The following is a 21,699-nucleotide window of genomic DNA, read 5'->3' on the forward strand; positions in this document are numbered from 1 at the left end:
AGCCTACTTTGTCACGGACAGAGCACAATTTACATTGATGCTCACACGCCAACACGCACACACAAGATGGAATACCATTAATTACAAAAATATGTTTTGTATTGTACAATATATCAAGAGTCTAGTGTGAATGTGATCCACTTTACAATGGTGCTACTCTGAAAAGTCCACTCCTAACCCAAAGTGTGACATCATAGAGTCCTTACTTCAATACAATACCTAAGTATCTCGCCTTACTCTTAAAACTACACCAACACAGATAATAAAGACATCATGATCAAACGCAGGGCTGCAAGCTTTACACAAGTTCGATGATCCTGTGACTCTAACAAGCTGTTTCGGTAAAGTCTGAAACAACTGTTGGAGGTGGGGGAGGGCAGAGATCACCAACAGTGGCTAGGGATGGAGCACAACTCCAGTCAGTATCAAAACGAGAGCCTGAAAGAACTGAAGGAGGAGGAGACATAGACGGCTTAGTCTTTGACCTTCTGGACATTCTCGATCGACTGCTTTCCTCATCCGACGATCCCTCTGTGTCCCCTTCTGATGAGTGGCCCTGAGCAGTAGATGGACAAGGAACAGGTGGTCTATAGTCTGAAGAGTTACTCCGATTTCGATGTCGATAACGAGATCCAGATGATTTCTGTCTATGTCTTGTTGTATTAGCCACATGTGATGACTCTGCTGAAAACATACTTTCCATTCCAGAAACTACAGATGGTGGTGGATCATATAGATATTCAGACTTCTCCTCCATTGGTCCACCCATTGGAGGTGGCATAGAAAATGCTGTGTCGCCATCTGTTGGTGCTACAGTGATACAGGGCATGCCTGGAAACGGAAGCAACCCTTCAGCATACACAGACAGTCCTTCCATGTCCTGTTCCATTCGCATTTTCTCCAGCAAAATCGACTCTGTCAGTCTACTTCCACCATAACTACTGTCTTGTGCATGGCTTGCTGTTGAGCACCCATTATCACTTGGGGCTGGAGGGAAGACATACTTTCTGTGACCCATCAGCTTGCACTTGACCACAATAAAGATAATAACAACTGGAAAGAGAACTCCAGCAGTAACACATGACACAATGAGTCCAAGTAATGAAGACGATGACGATGATGACTCATCAACAGGCACTGGTGAAACAGTTAAATTCTTCTGATCTAAAAATCAAGCAGAATAAATGATAACGGATAAACACGATAATCCATGCCAACTAATGGAATTCTGTAAAACTAGAACGGTTTTGACACATGCAATACCTACTTCCATACAAATGTTTAGGAAGGTGGATGCTAAACCACGAGGCAAACCATTACGATTGGCACCACTAAAATAAGAAGTACCCACAAGGCAAACACTCAGAGTATTTATTACTATCCCCCAAGGCAAACACTCAGGGTATCACTATACCAATACCCAACACATGATCATGAATTTACTTTCTATGATACATTTCTGCAGCCCAGAATAGTCTCGCTTGTTGGGATGCAGATTTGAGGAACTGCAGATTTGAGGAACTGCAGATTTGAAAAACCAGAATGCAAGCAATAATAGCAATAAGAACACTCTGGAACTAAAACGATGATAATCAGTACAGATGATCTGATCTCAGTTTGCAGGCTGATGCTCGACTGAGTTAGCCCATTTGCAGGTCTCACACTTACGTGCATGATAACTTACCAACCACTTGGAATTAAACTGTGGCTATGTGTAGTTTATAAACACTGATGTACGGCCTCATTGCCTGTTATGTGGCTCTCAATGCAACGACTACTGTTTAAAAAAGGAAGCAAGTCCAATAATTCCTAGGGAAGCCCTGCATAACAATGTAAAAATCCACTACGAAAGACTATAACTAACTGCAGATACATCTCACAAAAGGAGAAGTTTCAGCAGAACGAAAGATATATGCATCTTGTAGTAGCAAAATAGAACAAATGACTTCACTCATACATATGTACGCATCACACTGCTTTGAGGCAACTCTCAACCAAGTGTTCTTCTCCTCAGTCATGCTCAATGACAATGCAACTAATTACAAAAAGTCTCCACATACATAGGGAAGAATGGCATAGCACACAGGGAAGCAACAAGCAGCACTACCATTCAACAGTAAGTAGTGTTGTGTGTAAGTGAACAAGTTGCAATGCATCTGACAAATAAATAGCTGGTGACAACACATACCACAGTTCGCTTCATCTGATTCATCTCGACAGTCGGGTGTCCCGTCACAAAACAGCACCTTCTCAATACACTCTCCTCCAGCTTCACAATGCTTGAAACCTTCTCGACAAGCTACAAGCAACACAAATCGTCACCCTTCAAATGTACCAACTACCACAACTCCACTTACGACAGTTAGAATGATGCTCGTCCCAGTCATTGGGGCAGTCGGGATAAAGGTCACACTTTGCAGATGACAAGATACATTTACCAGATGGACATCTCCATTCATTCTCATGACAAAGACCTACAAATAAAGTAGGGCATAAGCCACTTCAAAATTTGACGGTGTTATTTCTGAAATATTATTTTATATTATTTTTATAAATGTAGTTGATAAACTTGCCCACTTGGACAAGCCTGCTACTCCAAAATCACGGACACCTTCAAACCAACGAAAGCACATTGTTCCAAAACTACGTTGCGAGACTAGCACATTAGGTTTTTCTTATCCCTTACAGTGCGAACGGCCTGTTATGTCCCGTCACATGTCTCTTCAAGTGTTATTGGGCGAAGACCTAATTAGTGACACGTCACTTCTGCGAAACAGATGTGACACACACATAATCTCAAACTGCAGGAAAAGCGGTAATGAATCCAAGCATACACAGAAACGTTTTCTTGTAGTCTTAGAAACTGTACAACGCATCGAACTATGCACGGGTGCATTTCTTTCGGCATCAAGCAAAACTGCATCACAGACAACATGCGCTAAACGGTGCTCACGTGTGAGCAGTGGCTCTGACGTCGTCATTTGATGACTTAGGAAATGAAACCACCTTTCCCAGATGTGCAGTTTCGAAAAATAAGCTTTCAAACAGTGTGACGTCATCCCTGATCTAATCATGTCTGACCAAGTCAGAAGTCAAAACGTACCCCACATATTGCACCATGTTCGTCTGCGAGAGCATGTTTTCTAGTGTTAGACAAATGACTTGAATAACTTGAGCAGGGTTTTAAACACAACTTAATTGCTACAGTAAACCAGAAGCCTGTTTGAAGTGCAAGAACTTGGATGTCAGTGATTGTTATGCATTTTTACCAGAATGTCGGTGCATCAAGAAAGCAGTCGCCGCCGTAGGTATGTAATCCGATTGGTTCGGTTGTACCGTCAGTGGATGCATATTGATCAATGGTTAGATGTGTGAGTTTCTCTTCTGTGAGTTCTTTCTACGAATGTCAAGAGATTGTTTGTAAGTGCTCGAAATTCCCAAAAAAATTTAGTTGCCAAACTTTGCGATGTCAAGTCCAAACCATACAATGTTATTGCCATAAAAGTTATGAATACGATATCTCATGCATGTATAAAAAAGGATGCACAACCAAAACACGGACAGTCAAAGTGTGTCAAAACTAAAGATTGTTTCCATGCAGCCTTAGATCTACTAGGTTCACAGAGCTGGCCCAGGCAGGGATAGGGTCTGGGTATTTGACTATAAATCTATGGCATTCCAACATACGCTAGCAACACTTGGTACAGAGTGTCTCTCACCCAACAGCCACAAAGCTACATAATAGAGTCTATCCTTACATCCTGATTCTTCGTCTGAGGCATCCTGACACTGAGGTTTACCGTCACACACCTGTTTTCTTAAAATACACTTGCTGTTATCACTGCACAACACTTCATCACTGCCTGGACAAGTTGGACCTGCAAAATATGATTTTATCACAGCTTGTTCTCATTACTTACATCACACCTGTCACTTAGATTAAAATTTCTCTCAGTCCATTTACTCCATCCTACCACGTGCCAAATTGCCATTCTAGTTCTGCTTGTGTCACCTGTCTGTCCATATGTTTGTACATCTGCCGACACGTGTCTGTGTGTCTGGCTGTCGATATGTCTGTCTGTCTGTCTGTCTGTCTGTCTGTTGTCTGTCTATCCTTCCCATCTGAAAATCCCAAATAACCTGAGCATGTAAGTTGATTCTCTTGTAACTTTCGATTGACAGGACAAGCGCAGCGATGGCCACCATCAGCAGTTGGAATACACAAATGACTACAATTGCCATTACTCTCAGAACAGGGATTAACTAGAAACACATGAAACATTGACTATATTATGCACTAATACCTCAGTTATACCACCAAGTCAAAGTATGCATGTCTAGTTCACCTGGTAGTCGTTTGTGTTCATATATGACAATATCTGACACATTCACCAATCCTACCCGGATCTGCAAACCCTTAGTCAATGTCAAACTGCTTGCATCAAGACTCTTATTGAGACGCATTATCGACCCATTTCTTGGTACAGTGTAGTACAAATACTTCCCACCCTCAGCCAGTCCAGTAAACACATTCATCACCACATGCTGCACTGTCCGTCTGTTGTTGCCTGCTGCATCACATGCCTCAATGACACTGCGATCCATATCTGTCCAGTACAGAATAGCTTGACTGACATCTAATGTCAACCTTGTTGGAGTCGTGAGCTTTGTACTAATCAGCTGACGATGGTTTCGTCCATCTAATTCTGCTTTTCGTATGGATGGTACCATTCCCCAGTCAGTCCAGTACAGTAAACCAGTATTTGAGTCAAGGGCAAGTGATCTTGGATGAAGCTGCTGAGAATCAATGATGACACCAATTGATGAGCCATGGGGTGAAACACCTTCAATTGTGTCCGATTCCTCATTTGTGTAAAACACCTAATGACAATAGCACTTCATTCAACCACTTCAATTTTCAAAAATGCGATAAACTAATTCCATCGGTGCACATTTTATTCACAATTTTTGCAATCAAAATTCAAAATGTTACACCAGTAGCAAGCAAAAAAAGATGCAAAATATGAACATAGAAACAATGAAAAGTAAATGCAGAGATGCAAGACAGTCTAGTCTGACTTGTAGTAAGAAGCTAGCAAGCTTGCATGCATGAAAGCAAGCAGAATGCAGACCGACGAGCCTTTAGATGGACGTGTGTATAGGAAGTAAGCATGTAACCAGAACACAGACAAACACAAACAACAGCCATAATGATCCTGTTTCTCACCTGTCCTGTAACATGATTAACAGCCATATCAAACACTTTTCCGGCTCGCACCAACACTTTCCAGTCTGTTCCATCCAACATCGACCCATACAACCGTCCATTCTTATCAATCCAAAATATACGACTGTTCTCCATATCGAGCTCAATCTTCACAATGTCAGATTTGACATCAAGCAGAAAAGGAGGATCAGATTGATTCTGAATTGCCGAAGATGCCGTCAAATTTACGAAATACACTGACTTCCCAGCAGCATATACCAGCAATGATTGAGGCACTACATACATAAATTAACTTATGCCTTGTTATTACAAAAGCAAATGTCAAAGTACAATGACATAGTCACCATTCAAACTTCAAGATGAATACTAAAGATATGGTTATCACATGCAGTCAGCCTACCCTATAACGATAACTTCTATACTGATACTAACGTTATTGCGATAGATTCCATTGAAACCAAATCTCTCTGCTACCTGACGATACAAATCTTTACCTGTATACTAATATTTCTATGACAATATTACCCCTATTTGATATTTATAGTTGCTACGTAGTATGCCTTGTTCATTGTAAAACTATACCTATTGATAAAGGTGGTACGAGTGTGCATGCATGTACTGCAAAGCACTTGATGACTGTAACAGCAAGTGTGCTAGACAATTGACAATAAACAAACAACATCTTATTGACAAGCATGCCACTCTCTCTGACTTCATTCACACACAAAGTTAGCTCAAATGACAGTGAATGAAAGTACACCCCATTAATTAAACAAATGACAAATACTATCAACTCACCTCTACAGACAGAGTTCAATCTCACATTTGCATAATCAATCTCCATATACAATGGACAACCACACTGAAACTTATTTCCTTGTCTCGATAAGCAATAGTGTGAGCAGTCTCCATTCCTTGCTGAGCACTGATTGATGCTTTCTTGCAACGAGTAGTCCACAACAGTCACATCAACAATATTATTATCATTTGTCAAACCAGGGATGGTACTCAATGCCTTCACATTCTTTAGCTCATTAGTTAACTCTGTGACTGCGTATTCAACCTTTTCTGTTTCCAAATTTGCCCAATAAAGTTTGCCATTGAAGAAAGATATGCCAGATGGTCTTAGGCTTAGTCCCTGTTTCACTTGAAGAACTGCAACCTTTACTCGAAACTTGTCATTTAAATTAACTACATAGACATGGTACTCGTCCGTCCAGAAAAGCCGACGAGTGGAATGATCAATGGTCAGACAACTCGGACTTTCTCCTTTTGCAAGTGTTGCAATGGTATCAACTTTTGATGAGTCATTGAGTTGAGCTGACTGGATTTGTGGTGTGTTGGTGTTGGTTGACCAGTAAAGCAATCTAATAAGAAATAGAAACAGTGGCAGATGAAAATGACATGTTGATGTTATGCTGTATAACAGATATTGTGTTTACAAACGACACAAGCAAACAGACAAATGATGGACAGACAGACAGACAAACTCACGGACAAACAGATAAACCCAAAGACAGACAGACAGACAGACAGACAGACAGCTCAAACAATACAATTACACAGCTCACATGTGATAAAATACAAAACTTGAAAGGTATTGTATCTTACCCTTCTTGTGGCTCAACTGTGAGAGCCATTGGTTTAGTGATGTCTCTCCACTTAAAAGGTGTCCTTAACTCTCCATTCAACTTGGCAACATCAATACGATCACTATTGAAAACCGTCCAGTAGATACTTCGTCCCATCCAATCTACAGCCAGTCCACCTGTAACAGCAGTGACAACCATCACACATGCACATGCACAAATGTGTATGCTGACCTTGCATGCACACACGCATATGCACAAGTATGCGGCACACACACGAACGCATGTACAGGCACATATGTACACACGCACGCATGTACAGGCACATATGTGCACACGCACGCATTTACACGCATGGACACACACACACATACACACACACACACACACACACACACACACACACACACACACACACACAACATAAAGTTTTGGAGTCATTTGTAATTCAATCTTGCTGACAATTTGACTGTCTGACATTAACAGATCACTCATAACCTGTTCAAGTCCAAACACCTGTTGCAGTGAGATCGCACAAGACGCAGAGTAAATTCTATAATACAATAGTACAGCATGTGCCTATCTGTTTCTAAAAATTAACTACTTTGTGCTGCACATGAAGCACAAGCGGGCAAGGATTGGACGACCATCAACTAGCTGCCAAAATACTTTCTTGCCTTCAGTTCAATACATACCTAACTATCCATCATTCTTGTCTCAGACAACCAACGATCTTATCTATACAGTATTGCCATAGATAAGACATTCCCTCAAGCCCACTGCATAGACTGTAGACACATCACACTCCTAAACCACTATATATCAACTATCGACAATACCTGGATTTGCTGATCCAAATCGCACAATCAACTCCATCTCAAGTGTCCCCTCCAAGTTTGCCCTTCTAATTTCATTTCTCGTTGCATCACTCCAGTAGAATTTTCCTTCAACGATGTCGTAGGCAACAGCAACTGGGTTGATCACAGTACTTAAGGTAACCAGAGACTTTCCCCGAGAATTAGCAGTAATCGGAACACTGTGGATGTCACCCGTTTCAACAGTAAAATGAGTGTATAACACAGCCGGAGTTGAAGCTGTATACACAAAAAGCATGTGACTATGTACAATTACACACTAAAATAAAGCATCAATGGCGGCACAAGTACAGAAAACCATAATGACATTATCAATCAATGTTTATACCCTAGGCAAGGCAGCTAAATCCACACAACCGTAAAACTGATCACAAATAAGCAAACCGACACCAACTACCTGCCGCAAAAAAAAGTGTGACATTTCTTCCTCACCCTGGCACTGTGTCTTCTGAGCATCAATGAATACAAATCCATTAGGGCAAGCACACGATCGGTCTCCAGGTCGAGGTAGGCACAAGTGACTGCAGCCACCATTTTTAGTTGAACATGCATTTGAGCCTGGAATATAACGAAATACATTAACAGATAAAACAAACAATGATCTTTCAGAAAGCATCAAGCTGCGGTACTAGCTGAGCAAATGCCTCAACCACTAAGACAGCATAGTAAATAGTATCAAGCGAAAGCAATATTAATATTCACGGGGCAATCACCTAAAGATGTACACTGCAACACAATCACCATCCATTTCAAAGGCAACTGGCAGCAAGCATACATAGTTCTGGTTCTTGGCCACGTAGCCAATACCCCGCCCCTCCCGTATTCTAATACAAGCTCCAATGCACGGCTTCGCCCGGGGGACAACACATGCCAGGTGCTTCTCCTTTCCACTTCATAGCGCCGCAGTTGACACACACGTTTGTCATAGAGCCAATACAACACAGAAGTGGAGGAGAAACAGGTCGCCTTTATTTATAGGTAGAGATTATAGCATTAATGACAGACAGACAGACAGACAGACAGAGAGACAGACAGACAGACAGGTCGCCTTTATAGGTAGAGATTATAGCAGAAAGTATCCAAAAATGCGTTTGATGGTTGGAGAGGCAGAGGGGGTGAAGCCAGGTCACGTACAGTTTGTATAGAGAACCGTTTACTGTCACTAATTAGCCGTGGTGTAAGTGCTTTTACTGTTTAGTAGCAGCCAGACAGAATACTCATTCATAGTTATATCCCGTTCAATTGCCGTTTCTAAAATCCCGTTGATTGGATTAGCGATTGGTTGAAACCATTTCGACTTGGACGTTGCTGCCGTTGCGAGGAACAGGTGTATCGAACTTGGCATCTATTCGACACGTGTCCAGTTTCAAAAAATCCCGTTGATTGGATTATTGATCCCGTTGAAGCCATTTCGACAGTCCCGTTGCGGAGAACAGGTGTATCGAACCTGGCATCTATAATTTCGACGTGAATCCCGTAAAGTGCAAGTCACGTGCAATACTTACCCAGATAATCCGGTCCCCGTATATAACGAATGCCGACTCTCGCCATTTCGACAGTCCCACTCAACGTCGTCTCTTCGAAGACGTTGCTGGCGTTTCGGGGAACAGGTGCATCAAACACGGCAGCTCTTCGATGGTCGTAGACTGGCAAATGACTGTGGGCGTATTTTTTCAAGACCCGCATATCAGCAAAAATATCTTCCATTTGCCAGCGTCGCCCGCAATAAATGACACGCTCAGCGCGTACCGTCCGACGTCGGGAACGGACAGTCTAAATTTGGTGGAGATACGATGCGCCGTTCCGGAGATATTCACGCGCAAGGGGAAGTGAGCGCGATTGGCGGGAAACGGCGTCGTCATGGGAGAAGTCAGGAAGACGACCACAGTCTCACTTTCGAGATTAATGAATTCAGCGTGCACGAGCTAAATTCGGCCGAGATCGGACTCGCTGTCTTTGAGAAACGCTCGTACAGACGGACACAGACAGACAGACAGACAGACAGACAGACACCTCTCCTTTATATATATAGACTACAAACAATTCACTTTTGTCTTTACTGGTAGAAGAACAATTGTTAGAATAAATGTATTCTTAAAAGGCTAAGGTATTTCTACTTCATTTCAGTTTGCCTGTTAACCCTTCCATGGATTCAAAAACGTTGATACTTCAATTTGGCCATCTCTTTGCTAAATACACAACTACACTTTGTTTTTGTTCCACAAAGGCCAATCTTGTCTCACTATGCATGTAAAAGACTATTTTAGAAATTACATCTTACTACAACTTTGTGGTAAATCATTTACTTGACTATCATTTCATCATTAATAGTACTGTGTTCTCGCTGGGACTATTTCCATGGGCAAGGGGCCTTTCAATTCAGCCCACGTGCCCTTCTGAAAGAACAACTCTAAACAGTAGAACATGGGTATTACACGCACATACATGAGGCATCCTCAACTGTTTACTCAGCTCAGAGCAAATAATGCAGCACAGGTAAATCAAACGGACACATGCACCTGTTGTAGCAACTGCCCATGGTATACATGGGAAAATGTTACCTAGGCAATCTCAGTTCCAAAGTGTTTATGGGCATGGCTACTAATTAAGCAGACTGCTCTGCGTTTGAAAACTTCTGTTAAGAATATTTATTTATTGAACAGTACATTTGAATATTCAACTTAATCACTATTCTATTGAACGTACCCTTCTGCCTCCTTTTGTCAACACCTTGTAGACCCATGATATCGATTACTGAATCCAGGACAACTTCTTGACCACTACCAGACTTCTTATCGACTCTCTGGATATTTCTTCGATTCCAGTCAGTCCAATAGATGTGATTTCCAACAATAGTCAATCCATATGGATGGGAAAGATCAATGTTGCTCAATGTATACTGATCCTTTCCCCATAAATCAGAAGATGACATGACACGTCTGTAAGCATCAACCCAATACAAGCGCCTAACAAAATCAAAACAAAATATTCAACTATACACGATATTACAGAAGTACAAACATTGCATCAAACAAATGAATCTTAATATTACACAACCTACTATAAAATGCATTTCAAACACATGAGATAATTACAACAGAGTAATGTCTCCCATATCATTGTATTAGACGAGAACAATCAACTGATTCACAACAGCAGTTGTCTGCCATGATTATGTCAGCCACAATCTCCATGTCTGCAATAATAATGCAAGTTACCTACAAGCTACCTTGCTTTCCAAAAGCCATATGCCACATAAATCATCTAAAGTTGCATTCATGATTTCATCGCAAAGCATAGACGTAAGAATGAATCTCTTGTGTAATAGGCTCACGTACGTATACTTGAAAAGTCCATTATCTAGCACCGTCCAACTGTAAAAAATTACCCTAATGTACTGTCCAATGTTTCGACAAACACACACCACATTATTTCATGTCTTCTCCCCCCCCCCTCCCCCCTCGTCACCCCAATGAATCATCTGCGTTCTGTTTGCTCATTATTGTTCTAATTCTTATGGTGCTATGCATACAAATTGACTGGCTGAAGTTGTCTCTTACCTGTCTTCGTAATCTATCGTGAGTCCATTTGGCCACTTTATTTGAGAATCAATTAGTACAGTTCTATTTGACCCATCAAGACAAGCCTTCTCAATTCTTGGCCAACGACCCCAATCTGTCCAATACATGTAACCATTATTGGGATCTACTACGACTGCTCGTGGTGCATCCAATCCTGTTGTTATCAACGTCTTCTGAAATGTCCCATCCAAACGAGAAACCATCAGACGATCAAAAAGTGTGTCCATCCAGTAAATATTGCGACTAATCCAGTCAAAAGCCACACCATTAAAAGCAGCTCCCAATGTATTAACTACTACTTCATATGCAGAACCGTCATTTTTCCCTCTTCCTATTACAGCTTTGCCTTCTTGGTTGTCTATCCAATAGATACGATCATCTACAACATCATAGTCAACATCAATAGCATCTGTTGTGTTGAGTTGAAGAATGACATCAATGGTCTCATCCAGAGGAACATCTAAGGATAGAACACGAATGTCTCCGCGTCTTGCATATACAAGAAACTTTTCAAGACCTGGAACACAAAAAAGTTGTCTTGTAATGTTTATAAGAAATGTGTTTGACAGTCAGATAGACAGAAAAGACAGAGACAGAAACACAGCTAGAGGCCTAAAAGACTTACACAAAGACAGAGACAGAGACAGACAGACATGGAACCATAAGCCACTAGCTATAGCATAGCATAGATTGTTAGTGAATCAGTTTGCAACCAACAACCTCAGCTTTGTTACACAACTTAGGTGCTATTCCCAAACAAGGACAACATCGTCAATCACACATTCTAAACGGTACTATAACCCATCATTCCTCTAATTTCACTTTTGTTCACACTCCCATGCAATATAATCCTTTTTACACCTTCACACTACCTACTCCTATAAATTATGCAGACATTGTGCCCTCAAGAAACCACATGACCTGGCGTGAAAGCTGAAATGAAAGCACCATAACTATAAAATCTTCTCCCTAGGAAGGCCAACTGCCTGTAACTTGGCCAAATGCCGTACTGCATATAACGCAGCACAAAGAACAAAAGTCAAGTACAACACTTCTTTCAAGATGTTCCAAGGTATTGTCGATAGCTAGGAAACTCTCAGTGGTATTTTAACAAGCAGCTCTTATCTCATCAATGCGACAACAAACAAGCTATAGCTACCATATGACATACACAAGTTCCTATGTGCTAATGGAGATGTCACAAAAACAAACACAAATAACACCAAAGTCACTAGCAGACAAACAAAAAAAGGCATAACAGACAACATGCAGATAGTCTCACGTAGCCAGACCCTTTCCACTTCACCGATAAACAGTGGATTAAACGCATTTTTAGCGATCACCAATGGTATCTGGCCCAAGTGTCAAATGACACAGATGTTTACAAGTACCGATGTGTCTGGCAAGTGCTGGTACACAACTAGTACATTCTACAGAGATGTGTATTACATGGGCTGGTGTCATCGTGGTCATTCCTGTGTGCCTGTCATAGGTTGCAAGGTGAAGATAGCAGCACAGTGACGTACTTACTTCTTTACTGAACTAGCTGCCCTACAAAGAGCAGAGACATGGGGTTGGTGACTGAACTTGCCAGAATCACAGGTGGTTGTGATCTCGCGATAAACAAACACATCAATGTACATGTGTATAAATTGTATAAGACGTATTGTGTATGAGATCTTGCTTACCAGTACTAGAAAACGTCACATAGTGGCAGCAAAGTAGAGGCCGAAGTATGGTGTTTTTGTTTATCACAAGAACCGTGAGATCACGACCACCTGTGATTCTGACAAGTTCCAATCATCAACCCCAATGTCTCCGTTCTATTGTAGTGCAGCTAGTTCAGTAAAGAAGTAAGTACGTCGCTGTGCTGCAATTCTCATTGCACCCTATCTACAGGCACAGAAAAACGACTAGGGCAACACAAGTCCACGATGTAGCATCAGCAAATGACACCCGAGATGAACCGTGCACACTGTTACGCGTACACAAGCATGCAAACGTTTATATAGTACACATCTCTGTAGAGCATAATAGTTGTATTAGCACGGTCACTTGCCAGACGGTACAGTCCTACAGTACTACACGTGTACAAGAAGATTTTGATGAGTACCACATATCCGTACTTGTAAATATCCATGTCGTCTGACACCTGCACCAGATGCCATTGATGACCACTACAGATGCATTTAGCCCAACGTTTGTGGAGAACCAACACAAAGGCTGTTCACCAGACCCTTTGCCACCTGAAGAATGTAGGTGGAGAGGGACTGGCTAGCATGCAGGCTAAGAAAAAACTGTTCCGAGAGAAACAACAAAAAAATTTATGTCCGTGTAGTCACCCACAATACGACACACACACACACACACACACACACACACACACACACACACACACACACACACACACACACACACACACACACACACACACACAAACATGCTCACCATTATTACACGTCTTCCCATCAGACAAAAGCTTGACTCCAGTAGGGCAAGCACATTTATAGTCGGGTGGTATACTAAGACAGAAGTGACTGCAGCCAGACTGTCCCATGCCACATTCTGTGTGAAAGTCTGCAATACAAAGAGTGCAACTTAACTACCATTGTTATACTTCATCTTTCCTCAAGAAGATAAATATACAGACACACACTTAGACAAAAAGAGACAGACAGATGACCAACAGACAGACATATAGACAACAGACAGACAGAACAAACACGTATAATTGCAAACACACTGACACACAGACAAAATAACAACACAAGGAATACCCACAGCAATGAAATCAAACAGTGACAGAAAAACATGCAAGCGAAGAGAAGCATAAGCAGACAGTTCTACAGACACAAACCGACAGAGACACAATACACAAGACAAATAAAAAGGTAAACTGACAAATGTAAGGAACATACGACAGTGACTTCATGCATTCTAGAACGTCATGTTCCCTGTTGTAATTCACATATAATGTAAAGTCATCATACAAATTTATACTCTCGCCTAGGCCCAAGAATGTAATTATACTTGCTGTTAATTGTTTTATCACTTGTGACTATTGTAGTATGCACCCTTATAACCACAGGACAGTAAACATGTAACAGCCAAGGTATTGGTCTTACAGCAAACCAACCATCTCAACAAAACACTCAAGATCTCTGATCAAAATCATCACTTCCACAACAAAAACCTGTCAGTGTGGATTCATTAACAAATTAATGTATCAATCTACATTTAAATAACCAGAATCACATAAAAATTGTTTCATCATGTCCTGTAAGGTTGCTCAACAGCAACAATAGTAAAAGGTTGACAGCTACCAATAACGTAAACACAACATCAGTGGCATTCCCATAGAAGAGTTAGATGATATTTCCATCCCACTGCTATAATGAGGGCTTTCAACTGCTTACCGGATTGCTAAATCCCTTCATGTGCTTTAGTACACCTAATACATGAATATTGAGATCCATCATGGAAACGACGCCACCACTATTCACTCGAATTATGCACATTGCAAGCAGACTTTGCAAGAACATTTTCACTTGGAGCACAGCCAGATGTCCAATTTAGCATTAATGCAGTAGCCCATCATTCACCCTTCTTATCTCTGCATTGATCTATCTGCCAATCTTCCATTTTCCATAGTGCCAATTATAAACTGGCAAGGACACCTAGAAATTCCACAGTTGCTCTGCTCTCATGATACAACTTCTGTGATGCAACTTGGCATAAAAATCATAGTGACCAAATGAGATTTCTTCTAATCTAGGTCAATCTATTAGTGCTATTGTCATATAATAGCATCTAATGTAATTTCCCCTCACACAGACTGTTACAAAGATATCATCCCTGTAGAAACAAGGTTACTTAATTAAAGCTGACAAGGAAGATGATGCCTTGAGGTATGACTAGAACACTGTGAACAGAGCCTCATTATGCAAATGTCCCCTACTGACTCAGAACAGAGTTCAGTGTCTCCCTCCCAAATCCAGACCCTGTCGAAAATTCTGAGATACTTAGGTTACGCTATTAAGCATGTCAGCTGTCAATATGGCAAACATCCACTGACTATAGACAACAAATAGCCTTCCTTGATGAATGGCCAACACCTTCATGCACCATACTTGGTAAGTGCTACGCTATTGAATGCAGCATATTTCCAAGGCCAAGTGCTTCAAAATCCAAGCAAATTCACTATACACTTATCTGATGAACATGGCACCAAGCTGTTTGAATTAGTGTCTAAGTGAAGTTCTAGTGTATAACTGAGCTTCTACTGTATAACTAAAGACCAAAATTATATCTAAGACAGCATCTATGACTGAAGTTGCAACCAGGTGGTGGTTAGTCATCTAAATAAGCACAACTGAACATCTTTTCAATGACCAATCAGGATATCTCAATACATCGTCTGATCGCATTTCAAATCATAACAGTGAGACCCTTAAAAGGAGAACTCACACGCAAAAACAAGTTGCAAAACCCTATTCGTCAGCCAATGCGACTCCGTAAAGAGAAAATCGCATTTCAAACGCTCCCAGATGACGATGCGCGAGATATGACATCACTGGGAGACAACCTGGATTGTTTCGTATCGGAAAAATCTCAAATAGTGCAACACGACAATTTACATCATATCGCCTGATTGGAGACAACACTTAAACATTCACCTTCACTGTGAGGTAGGTGTAGTTTCGTAGCGATGAGAGGAAAATGCTGGAGGCATCCGTTATGACTTCTCATGCGCTTAGGTATGGAACTCCAAGAAAACACGCATCAACTTCCGCTTTGCCTGTGTTCTTCTAGTTTGCGACTCTTCTAGTCGATCTAAGTTTCCTAACTCCAATTTGAGATATCTAACATTCATTAGTATGCCATTGACTTGTAAAGTTTGTCATAAACGAGCCGGGAAAGAAGAAAGAAGTCTGCTTAGATTTCCATTCGATCGTGTGTTGTTGAGAGAGTGGATTCTGCGTTTGAGACTAAAAGGGGGGGGGCAGTCAGACCACATTACAGAGTAAGCGTACATATCATTTTCAGTCGGACAGCTTTGAGAGAGAGCTAGTGGGCGAGTTGGGGTTAGGGTTGACAGATGTGAAAGCATTGTAGTTTCCTACCTGTTCCAGTCTCTTTACAGCACTACACGTCAAAGCGGAAGTTGATGCAATGTATAATCGAAGTTACAGACCTACACGCATGAGAAGTCATAACGAATGCCTCCAGTGTTTTCCACTCATCGCTACGAAGCTGCACATACTTCACAGTCAAGATGAATGTTGAATCAAGTGTTGTCTCCAATCAAGCGATTTGATGTAGAGAGTCATGTTGCACTAATCGAGATTTTCCCAATACAAAACGATCCAGGTCGTCCTCCAGTGACGTCTTGCCTCGCGCACTGCACCTTCTTTGTCTGGGAGCATTCGAAACGCGATTTCTCCTTTACAGAGTCGCTTTAGCTAGAGACTAGGGTAGCATTGAGCTTCTTGAAAGCAGGGATATTCTTCAAGAGCAACCTGTTTTTGCGTGCGAGTTCCCCTTTAACTACAAAACTCATACACTAGTCTACACTTGTCACGACGGCAGATACACTATTTCTCCTCTTTCATATATGTTCGGTACGTCCAGTAATTCTTTACAGCAATGTTATCATTAGTTGCAACCATAAAATCTCTGTAACTCATATGTCGCAATGATACACTCCATTACAAACATGCACACACCTACTCATCTACACCATAGATTATGCCACCATATCGTATCCATTCATACAACAACACATTGTTACCTCCACCATCAATAAGTATCAACTCACCTGGCTGTCTGCCTTTATCAAATGCTGCAATATCATACGGTGACAGCACCGAGTCCTCTATAATCGATTTCTGTTTCCCTTTAGTTTTCTGAGCCACCAGCACAGCCCGTTTATGCATGTCAGTCCAGTACACATACTTGCCCAGTGTTGTGATAGCATATGGAAAAACAAGTTGTCTGGAATTTTCAATCAAAGTCCTTTTGTTTAAGCCGCTAAGATCAGCAAATTTAATGCTATTTGTGTTTGGATCTGTCCAGTAGATCTGACGTTCTTCATAGTCTATGGTCAAGCCAACACCTGAGACATCTCTACATACGACTGAGCGATTGGATCCATCAGGCAAAACTTTTTCAATTGTCATCTTGTTTTCATCCAACAAAAAGATAAAACTAAACAATAAATAACAAAGTAAGCACACAAATAGGCAGCCAAACAAACAGACAGACAAGACAAATATCTACATATACTCAGACCAAAAGCTTGCGCACGTGTATGTAGAAATTGTATTATAACAAATTATGTGTAGCTTTCTCCTTGCTAACATAAGCTCACATGTTAGCCCAATAAGAAACCATCGTTATTAGTTTTTTGAACAGGTAGTATGTTTTTACAAAATTTGGTACATTCACAATCAAACACAACCAAGTTTAGGTTGGACAAAGGTCCAATGTCCAACCAGGATTTTGCCCTCTGCAGATAGGGCAAATAGTCTGGCATACCCAGAAAACCTTGAACAACTAACACACAATGCTCACATGCACTCATACCGACATGCATGTACGCACACACAAACACACACGTACACACACACACACACACACACACACACACACACACACACACACGCATGCACACACGCACGCATGCACACACGCACGCATGCACACACGCACGCAGACACACACACACACACACACACACACACACACACACACACACACACACACACACACACACACACACACACACAACACACACACAAACAAACACACACACACACAAACACACACACAAACAAACACACACACACACACAGAGAAACATCACTCACCCTGTCTTTGGATCAACAGCAAGTCCCCTCACTCTACCGACATTTTTCCATAAAATTGCACGGATGTAGTACCCATCAATAGTCATCATCCAAAGTCTTCCCATTCCAATTGAAGAATCAAGTCTTGGGTCTTTGTCACTCCAGATAACATTGTGACCAATCCAGTCGATAATAAGAGCCTGAGGTTCATGTGCTTCTCGAAGTGGCACCTACCAAGACATATAAATTCTGCTCAACGTTAAATCATTTTCATAACTTCAGTTTAACAAGCATGGTCTCTGCATGCCAGCAACATAAACATCAGAGTTTCATAAAACGTTAATTAAGTCATAATAAGAAGAGTCCATCTCCTAGTGCCTCATCACTCATCACAATGCCTCATTTCTAAATCAATGAAGTGCATAAAGGCTGCACCTGTTCTATTACAAATAATGATTTATCATTATTCAATACTCCAATTTCTCTAAAGAAAATATAACACAGAAACTTGTGATAAAGCAAGTGCTGAGTGGCATGGAGACAATTATTAGGAGACAAAGAAAAGGTATGCAATAAGTAACCATAATTCCACCTATTCATCATTTATTGTTCAGGAATGTTATTGCTGCTGTTCAGGCAACCAATAACTTTGCTGCAAATTGCCATAAACCCCACTCAATAAACATAACTCCAGTCCTCAAATCACGTGGCTTTGTAAAGAACACGCCCACTCATGCCTTTCCCCTAAATAGCCAACAATTTGATAAACATTGTGTCTCTTCCTTATTATTTCCTGTGTGCACTTTTAGTGTCAGTTTCAGGACTCATTGGGTTTTTTTTGTCTAAAAGTGATCAGTGTTTACCACACATTGATCAAACGCCACTTATCTCTCACTGTATCCCCAGGATCTACTTGCTAGCCCCACCTATTTATGCTCCCTACATATTCACAACTTCATGCCCAGAACAATGGCAACAACGTGTAGCTTATAAAGTCTCAAACATCAACAGATACTATCAACCGCATGATGCTAATTTCACACCAGCTGGAATACAGAGAAAGCTCACAAGCCCTTCCAACTAAAGCATCCCACAAACTAAACTGTCTACAACCTTGTTTCCAATTCACCATCTGCTGACACATATTAGATCTGTGACTCTAGCTTCCAACCCTAGCATGTACAGTAACAACCCTATGCATCCCACAAACTAAAGGGTCTACAACTTTGTTTCCAATTCACCATATGCTGACGCAGATTAGTGCTCTGACACTGCCTTCCAATCCAAGCTTGTTAGATAACAACCCAATGCACTCTGTGTAATTCGCTTAGAGCCTAACCTCACAGCACCAATGCAAATACGAACGTAGAAGAACAGTGTCCAACCATCCAGCTTCAGCCCTAAGCAGTGATCACACGTGCGATGATGTTAATGTTCTCCTTTTGCTTTCTCTGGCTTTTGCACTCAACTACTAGACGTTCTAACGTAGTAATTTAGTTACAAGTACTCTCATTGCGGTTTCTATCATCATGTTGAGGCAATAAGTCTACAGGCAGGGGTATCGACCGGTCAACACATATGCATGCAATATATACGCGTTTTTTCACACCCTTCTCACAATGCTAGACAAGATGCCCGCATTCTAACACAACAACACGCCACAAACTGCGTTTGTTGTCAAACCGAATTCGGAGTCCGGTTTTCCCGAAGTGATCGGACGGGCCGAGGCCTTGCAACTGCTGATCTAATTTCCGCGCCAGACGCGGATCCGGTCGCAGCGTGGCAAGCAAATCGCATTTTCGAGATCGAGATCGAGACGCGATTCCGGATGATCGCACGCGAACCAGAACTGAGATTCGCAAGAGATCGAGACACACACGCGTGTACAGTACAATCTGAGAGAATTCTCGACGTCGGTGGGCGAACAGGTCGCACGACTCAGACGCGCAATAGATAGACAGGTACACAGAATGGTGGTAATCGAACACGCACTAAAACCACTGCAAACTGGGATCGACAGCGGTTCCAGAAAGAACGCACCACCGTCACAACTAGCTGTCAAACTCTGTAGGCGATAAGACACGTCGCCTTTCCTACTGCAAAACCTCAAAGCAGACGCTCAAGTGTGGCTGCAGTGCTACAAGTGTAGCAGTTGTGATAGTCGTCACGCCCCTTCAGACGCTCAGTCGCCAAGCTACTGTGTGTGCGTGCGTGCGTGCGTGCGTGCGTGCGTGTGTGTGTGTGTGTGTGTGTGTGTGTGTGTGTGTGTGTGTGTGTGTATGTGTGTGTGTGTGTGTGTGTGTGTGTGTGTGTGTGTGTGTATGTGTGTGTGTGTGTGTGTGTGTGTGTGTGTGCGTGCGCGCGTGTCGAGTGCGAAACACGCGGATAAATGAACTCTAAAATCTCCTCTCACCTCCTCCACGCTCGTACCATTGACGAATGCACGACTGATCCTCTTCAGACGCACATCGGTCCAGTAGACGCGGTTGTTGACGACGTCGAAGTCGAGCGACTCGACGTCGAGGAGGTTGCTGACGATCGGGCTCGACGTCTTGTTGTTTGCCTCGACGCGTCGGATATCGATCTGATTCGCAAACATCAACTGAGGTGGGTTGTCTAGAACGCAACATACGAGAGCATTACATTACCACAGAGAATCCTCACGTCGACCAAGATGGCCGACAATAACAACCGCGACATTCGGACTACTAGCTCCTACCTATCACGAACGCCACGGGCATCGGCAGAATGAACAACACGACCGACACCACACAACAAATCAAGTCGATCAATCGCGGAGTGACCCGAAGGGGTCGCCGGTGAGTCATCACTCTCGCCACACGTTCACTCATGACTCGAATGTCAGTTCAGAGTATGAGGGTAGATGTACGACGAGTCGAACGCGAGCAGCATGGACGGAGACGAGCGCGCGCGAACTGCAAAACAGCAGGCGAGTCCGCTTGACGAGTGAAGAGGTGTGACGCGATAAAGGATCCCTTGGGAAAAGCACCACCTACGGGCCTTTGCTACACGTGAACAGTCTACAGCCACTGTCGTGTCGATTTCAGTCCCAAGGGAGCGTCGGCGTGTACTCACCGAGTGTCTTCGCCACCAATTGGCTTGTGTGGAGGGATAGGAGCACGAACACGTAGTGTGCGACACACAGGAGCTTTCCCATGGCCGTCGTTCACCAAACCGTCGAGATACGGACACCGAAGACAGAACCGAAGAAAACAATGTTACAACCTCGCAAGGCGGTGAACCTTGTGATTGTTGTAGGCAAATGCATGCCAAAGACGTCAGCCAATCAGCGCGCTTGCATAATCCGATTTCCGTGCAAACAACGCGTAGCGTACGTTACACACTTAGGCAGCACCGCCTTTCCGCTTTCCCCGATTTCTTCTCTTGCGGAGAAGCTGGGAAGAAGCCGCGTCGCGAAGTCTGGTGATGACTAACATCGCACCCAATTTGCGGAACATGTTAGCTTTTTTTTCGTCAGTGACGAAGAGAGGAGGTACTCGCGACATTGCATGTCGATGTGAGAAGAGACACTTCTGATAAGCGTTTCCCGCAACGTGC

The 21,699-nt window shown here is 42.3% G+C and overlaps 1 protein-coding gene across 2 annotated transcripts; it reads right to left on the minus strand.

Annotated features, from left to right (window-relative positions):
- Positions 1 to 72: 72 nt before the first annotated feature.
- Positions 73 to 21,339, minus strand: LOC134188887 (low-density lipoprotein receptor-related protein 6-like). 2 transcript variants are annotated; one of them, XM_062657092.1, is made up of 18 exons: positions 21,217 to 21,339; positions 20,534 to 20,736; positions 18,142 to 18,350; positions 17,091 to 17,479; positions 13,721 to 13,849; positions 11,252 to 11,789; positions 10,398 to 10,657; positions 8,124 to 8,249; positions 7,656 to 7,910; positions 6,839 to 6,995; positions 6,026 to 6,594; positions 5,228 to 5,502; positions 4,347 to 4,881; positions 4,141 to 4,263; positions 3,759 to 3,878; positions 2,358 to 2,474; positions 2,189 to 2,299; positions 73 to 1,164 (listed from the first exon to the last, which is right to left on the minus strand). In XM_062657092.1, exons 1-18 carry the CDS (start codon positions 21,296 to 21,298, stop codon positions 326 to 328), a joined length of 5,037 nt encoding a protein of 1,678 aa, XP_062513076.1. In that variant the 5' UTR covers positions 21,299 to 21,339; the 3' UTR covers positions 73 to 325. The 2 variants fall into 2 exon arrangements, with proteins under 2 accessions (XP_062513076.1, XP_062513075.1); XM_062657091.1 differs by lacking the exon at positions 21,217 to 21,339 and adding an exon at positions 20,840 to 21,065.
- Positions 21,340 to 21,699: the final 360 nt, after the last annotated feature.

Source organism: Corticium candelabrum, chromosome 13 (genome assembly GCF_963422355.1).
Source record: "Corticium candelabrum chromosome 13, ooCorCand1.1, whole genome shotgun sequence".
Taxonomy (NCBI): domain Eukaryota; kingdom Metazoa; phylum Porifera; class Homoscleromorpha; order Homosclerophorida; family Plakinidae; genus Corticium; species Corticium candelabrum.

Coding starts and splice junctions, on each gene's coding strand:
- LOC134188887 (XM_062657091.1), bottom strand. CDS start 20,972: ATGAGTGAACGTGTGGCGAGAGTGATGACTCACCGGCGACCCCTTCGG. Junction 17,480..18,141: donor GCTGTTGATCCAAAGACAGG/GTGAGTGATGTT, acceptor TTTATTGTTTAG/TTTTATCTTTTTGTTGGATG. Junction 4,882..5,227: donor TTAATCATGTTACAGGACAG/GTGAGAAACAGG, acceptor TATTGTCATTAG/GTGTTTTACACAAATGAGGA.